Source organism: Octopus bimaculoides, chromosome 23 (genome assembly GCF_001194135.2).
Source record: "Octopus bimaculoides isolate UCB-OBI-ISO-001 chromosome 23, ASM119413v2, whole genome shotgun sequence".
NCBI lineage: Eukaryota > Metazoa > Mollusca > Cephalopoda > Octopoda > Octopodidae > Octopus > Octopus bimaculoides.
This window is the reverse complement of record NC_069003.1, coordinates 16,534,756-16,540,897: the sequence shown is the minus strand read 5'-3', so window position 1 is coordinate 16,540,897 and position 6,142 is coordinate 16,534,756. Positions and strand designations below refer to the sequence as shown.

Below are 6,142 nucleotides of genomic sequence, written 5' to 3'. Positions count from 1 at the left end.
ACTGAGGACTGGTGCAACCGGATGGCTACACCAGGCTCCAATCTAATTTGGCAGAGTTTCTACAGCTGGATGCCCTTCCTAACGCCAACCACTCAGAGAGTGTAGTGGGTGCTTTTACGTGTCACCCGCACGAAAACGGCCACGCTCGAAATGGTGTCTTTTATTACCCGCACAAGAGCCAGTCCAGGGGCACTGGCAACGATCTCACTTGGCTTGCCGGGTCTTCTCACGCACAGCACATTTCCAAAGGTCTCGGTCAGTAGTCATCGCCTCGGTGAGGCCCAATGTTCGAAGGTCTTGCCTCACCACCTCAGCCCAGGTCTTCCTGGGCCTACCTCTTCCACGGGTTCCCTCAACTGTTAGGGAGTGGCACTTTTTCATGCAGCTATCCTCATTCATTCTCACCACATGTCCAAACCAGCGCAATCGTCTCTCTTGCACACCACTACTGATGCTTCTTATGTTCAGCTTTTCTCTCAATATTTATATCTGTCTCCATCGCCACTTGTTTTTACTTTTTTTCCCCTTCTATAGTTGGTTCAGTAAATTTTTTATTTCATTTGGATTAAAATATAACATTGGCAGTGGTTCAGTATTACGTGTCAAAAGTGAAAGAATAAGATCTATATTGTAATGTCATATAATATTGATTCACTTTTACTCTTTCACTTCTCATTCTAAGTCTATAATATTGTTACACTTTTATTCTTATATCTTAATATGAACAACAATATTACCGCATGACAGTGGAATGGTGTGTCAGTGTATGTGTGTTGACTGACATAATGAATGGTGGGAGGTCCATGGTATATAAAAATACACATTTACTGTTCAATTACCAATTCATAATTATTGCAGCAGTTGCAAGGTATTTACAATTACATATTTACCCTTGAATTAATGAAGTTTCAATAGAGAAGGGAGATGAAACTTTCTCAAGATCAGCAAAGGTATATCCCCCCACCCCCAATTTTCCATGACAAGTTAGGGCCTGGAATACTCAAAATGGATGCACGACATGTTGGTTACTCGTATTAGCCCATTGTTTTGTCGCCAATGCTGCACTTTCCCAGATCACCAGTTTCAACATAACTATAATATATATATATACAATCTATACCATTTTTAATCTTGAGCAATGTCGGGTGTCTCTGCTTATATATATATATATATATATATATATATATATATATATATATATATATATATATATATATATATATATACATACACACATATACATATATACACACACACACACACAAATGTGTGTGTTTGTGATCCTTGTTTTGATATCATATGTTTGGCCATAGTGAAATATTACCTTGCTTGTAAATAGGTAATTTTTGGTGACTGGAAAAGCATCTGGCCATTAGGAAAATCTACTTCAACCCATGCAAGTATGGAAAAGTAGATTTTAAAATGATGATGAAATATATGAATTGACAAAATCATAAGGATTCCAATGTGCCTTATATTTGTCTTGGCTTTTAATATTTTGATTTCAAATCTTTCCAATTTGAACTTTGCTTTTCATCTTTCCAGAGTTGATACAATATATTTACCAGTCAAGTATTGTGGTTGATATATTCAGCAAACCTCTTCCCACAAATTTGTGACCTTAAGCTGATGTAAAAAAAAAAACTTTGTATTTTCTATTGTAAATTCACCCCACCCTGCTTGATTTACCTTTAAAAAAATAAATTCTGTATTTTCTTTTTTAATTAATTAAAAAAATAGCCATCTATATATCGTATTTAATGTATACACACTGTTGAGAGGCTTAGTTATTGCAGTATTTGTCCTGTGATAATATCTCTTATCTGGCAAGAATATCTTATCTACTCAAGAAGCACAAGTGTTAAGGTTACATTCTCTGATGAAGAGGATTGACCAGCAAGAGGCCTGTGCCACATAAAAAGCACTTGTGCTGGTGACACTTTCAAGCACCCAGTGCTCATGTAAAGTGGTTGGTGTATCCTGCCATAGAAACCTGGTCAAATCAGACTGGAACCTGGTATAGCTTTCCAGCTTGCCAGCCCTGGTCAAACTGTCCAACCCATGCCAGCATGGAAAATGGACGTTAAAGGATGATGATGATGATGGAACTTACTGTTGGGGAAAATTTTCATCTCTGATATTTATTGTGTTTTTAACACAGTAAAATCTATAAGTGATGTTATCTCTGGACAGTGTCCAGTCTATTGATAGTGTATATACATTAAGTATGATATATAGATAGCTTTTGTAAATTAAATACTGCCCAGTTGTGTATGCTTGATTTTGAACCAGTCAGGTGGCTATTCACAACATCATTGAATATTTAACTCACTTTTCCCTACATAAGAGACTACAAATTCTCATCTGAGCATGAGGTATGCACCATTGAATAGACCCCAAAAGGCCGAAATGCATCTGGTACTGTGAATGGGTGCTGCAGGGACTAATCAAGTCTATAACAGATGTTATATCAGGACAAATTCTGCAGTAACTAGCCTATCGACTGTGTGCACATTGGGTATGATGCATAGATGGCTATTTTAATTAGTTGTTACTGTATTTCTGTTGAAATACACTGCCTTTGTTTCAATTAATTTTGAAAATAATGAAGCATTTATTAAAATATATTTGTCATTATCAAGCTGGTGTTTGGAACATAAACTAACATGAAATTTTGATGGAAAGTTTTAATTTAGGGGGACAGTGGGTTGGTATCAAAGAGGTTAAAAATTTTTATTTGTTAAAATTTTAACTTTCACCCTATCTATAAGCAGTCCTCCTCATCATTGTGTTTTTTCTTTGTAGCTCCATGTGTTGCGAATGTCCAGGAAGCTATTGAACAGGTCTATCCATTGGTGGCCGAATTTAAGATGGAGAAGCGGTCGACAAACACATCATCCATCTACTCGGATAACTTTTCTGATATGTATCCAGTGGGGAGGGTGTCATCCCCCATTCATAGCTTGCAGGCTGCAGGACTGAGTTCTTCAGAGGAGGAATTTGAGAGTGATGTCAGCCAAGACTGAATCCATCAACCGAAAGCCAAAGACAGGCAAAAGACAAAAAAATAACAAACTCCTTTCAAAAAGAAAATGCCCTACCAAAAAAAAAGACAAAAACAAAATTTATGAATTACCATAACAAAATATGAAAAATAGAAAAGATAAAAACTAACAAAACAACACATAAACAGTTCTGTTGGAGCTTTGATGTCAAGTATGAACTGGAAATTGTTGAGTTGAACTTGACAGATGTAGTAGAAATTGCCTCCACACCTTCCATAATTTCCCAACCAATATTGCAGTACTCAGTACTGGGTACCTCCTTGGCATAGTGGAGGAGGAGGTAGTATTGTGATGATAATGTTGTTGTGATGATGATGATGGTGGTGGTGTTGTAGTGGTGGCTTCTCATTTGGTTGGACAGTGTTCAACTCGGTTTAAATTTTCAAGTGACTGTAGTGTAGAAACTGGTTTAATTTTAGTTCTAAGGTGACTTAGTACCCACCTGGCAATGGACAACAACAATAATAATAAAGAGAAAAATTTCAAAAGAAACTAGAAAACAAAAACACACTTTAAAGTTTGTTTTCAGTCCATTGACCATCGATTCTAACCACAACCAGAGCCAGGTTAAGGTTTTGTAGGCCCTAGGCTTACCACTACTTCAAGGAATATTTTCAATACTTTTTCATGTAATTTATGGAGGCCCTAAAGCCATGCCGTAATCCAGCACTGATTCCTTCCATCATCATCATGTTGTGTTGTTGCTGTTGTAACACTTGTCATTGTGATTGTTGTTGTGGTGTTGTTTCCTCAGGACTTGTTTGGCCATTCGGACTGAGCTGTCATCACCAAGAAAGGGTCAATGAGGTGGGGCAAGAATTACAGTGTTAGCCTACGATGGGAACTCCTCCTCCTCTTGCACCCCACCAACCATTGTCCCTCCCCCCCGCCATTGTAAATAATTTTCAGTAAGTTCTTTGTCGCTCAATTACTCTCATGTGATTGATTTCACTGCAGCAGTTAGTGTGGAAGGGAAAGTGGGGTGTGAAACTGGAATTCAACTATATGAAGTGTAAACTGCCAACTGGCAATAATAATAATCTTTGTCTAAGGCTGTCCACACCTACATCACAACCAGAACACAACCAATATGATTTAATTGTATCAGGTGGAGGCAGTGAGGTTTGAGACCACATCACTGGGATACAATATGGAAAGTAGTGCAGACTGGTTAAAAGCTAACCTCATCCCTTTCTGTTTGCATTAGATTGACCATGCCTCCATTACAACCAAACTACATTTGAACCACATCAGACTTAACCCTAATGCTAACTGTCAAACCACACATGCATCATTAACCAAACCAAACTCTCAACAAACTACACCCCAAATCATATGTATCACTGATGAAACCACACCCTCAGCAAACAGGTCACACACTCAAGCTACATGTGCATTACTAAGCAAGCCATACCTACAACAAACACACTGTGCTCTAAACCACATGCACATCACCAAATAGGCCACCCAACCAAACCACATGCACATCACCAAATAGGCCACCCAACCAAATCACATGCACATCATCAATGAAACCTCACCCACAACAAACTGGCCACAACTTCAAACCAACTTTTTATTTATTTAAAAATAAAATTTCTTGAGATTTTGTATGTTCACTTCCACACATTGAATGTGATGATTGATGTTGGGTGCAGGGAGGAAACAGAGTGTTAGGCAGGGTTTGGAATGCAGATATCCAGGTAGGTGTGTGTGTGTGTGTGTGTGTGTGTAGAAGGAATCAGTGGAAGAAAAATAAAAGTAAAGAAAATATGAACAAAACACTTGGTCAATTTTGATTAAAAAACAAATAAACAAAAAGAAAATGGTGTAGATTTAAAAAGTGGAACAAATTTTTTTGTTGCAGGTTAGTGTGGATGTTAAAATGCATTTTAATGTTGAATATTTTCTTCCTCTATAAGTGAGGCATGTATGAGAGGAGACATGTGTATCTAATATTTCTTCCTTTCCCCTTTTCCTCTCTGCTCTGTTTCACTCCTCTCTTACAACAACTGCCACCATTGCCACATGGATTATCCTGTTTGCTTCAAGTGTTTTACAATTCTGGGAATCTCTCTCTTTTCATGAGATCACTTGGCTATGAATATCAAATGGATACTTTCACATGAACTGAGTATTTGCTCTTCCATTTTATGCACTCCAAACTTTATATACTCTTAATGAAAACATGGGTGTCAGGCGGCTGGGTGGGTCACAACTTATACTGGATGTACCGCCACCACAACCATCACATTCTCTCAGTTGGTGTGAGGGTGTGGTATAAACCACTCACCCTTGCCTATGTGACCCTTTACAGCAGAATCGTGATTTAACTAAAACCTTACATTCAGTGAAATTAGTTCCTTTTTGTTTAGGTCATTGGACTGTGGTTATGCTGGGGCACTGCTGTGAAGGGTTTCTACTGACCCCAGTACATTTTTCTTTATTTTAAACTCTGGTACTTATTCTACCGGTCTGTTTTGCAGGGGGATTTAAACAAACCAGCATCAATTGTCAAGTGGTGGTTGGGACAAACCGATAAACACATACGACTGGCTTCCTTACATATTCTGCCTACCGAATTCACTTGCAAGGCATTGGTTGGTCCAGGGCTATTTCTTACAACACATTTGGTTAAATTACTACACAGTGGAACTGAACCTGAAACCACATGGTTGCAAAGCCTAAGCCATCACCATTTTGATATGTATTTTCTCTAATGTGGAATTGTGTCGTCCATGGCAGCACTGAGAAAAGAAAAACAGTTTAAAAAAAAATAAAAGCAAATTATCTACAAAGGCTTCTCAGCTGTGACCATCCCATCTTTTGTATGTCGGTGACTACATTGTTTAATGTGTTCTTGTGTATAAAAGAGTTGGTGAGCATTATGTGTTGGGTGTATGTAGATTGTTTACATAATTAAAAAATTACCTTTTTACTTGGCACTAGCAGAAATGCCCAGCATTGCCCAGGTTAAAGTAAATGGTGAAATGCTTTTTAGATCTCTAACATGAAACAGACTATGCAGGTCTTACCTCCTAGTAGCTGAGATACCAACTTTATACGTTTTCCAGATA

At 37.9% G+C, this 6,142-nt stretch overlaps 1 protein-coding gene across 1 annotated transcript in view; it reads left to right on the top strand.

The window, feature by feature from the left end:
• LOC128250639 (uncharacterized) overlaps positions 1–5,887 on the top strand; it is a 44,211-nt gene extending 38,324 nt beyond the window's left edge. Inside the window, exon 4 of the mRNA XM_052976153.1 lies at positions 2,806–5,887. Within this exon, the coding sequence (XP_052832113.1) occupies positions 2,806–3,026 (221 nt within the window). The 3' untranslated portion in view covers positions 3,027–5,887. The remainder of the gene's footprint in view (positions 1–2,805) is intronic.
• The last annotated feature ends 255 nt before the right edge of the window (positions 5,888–6,142 follow it).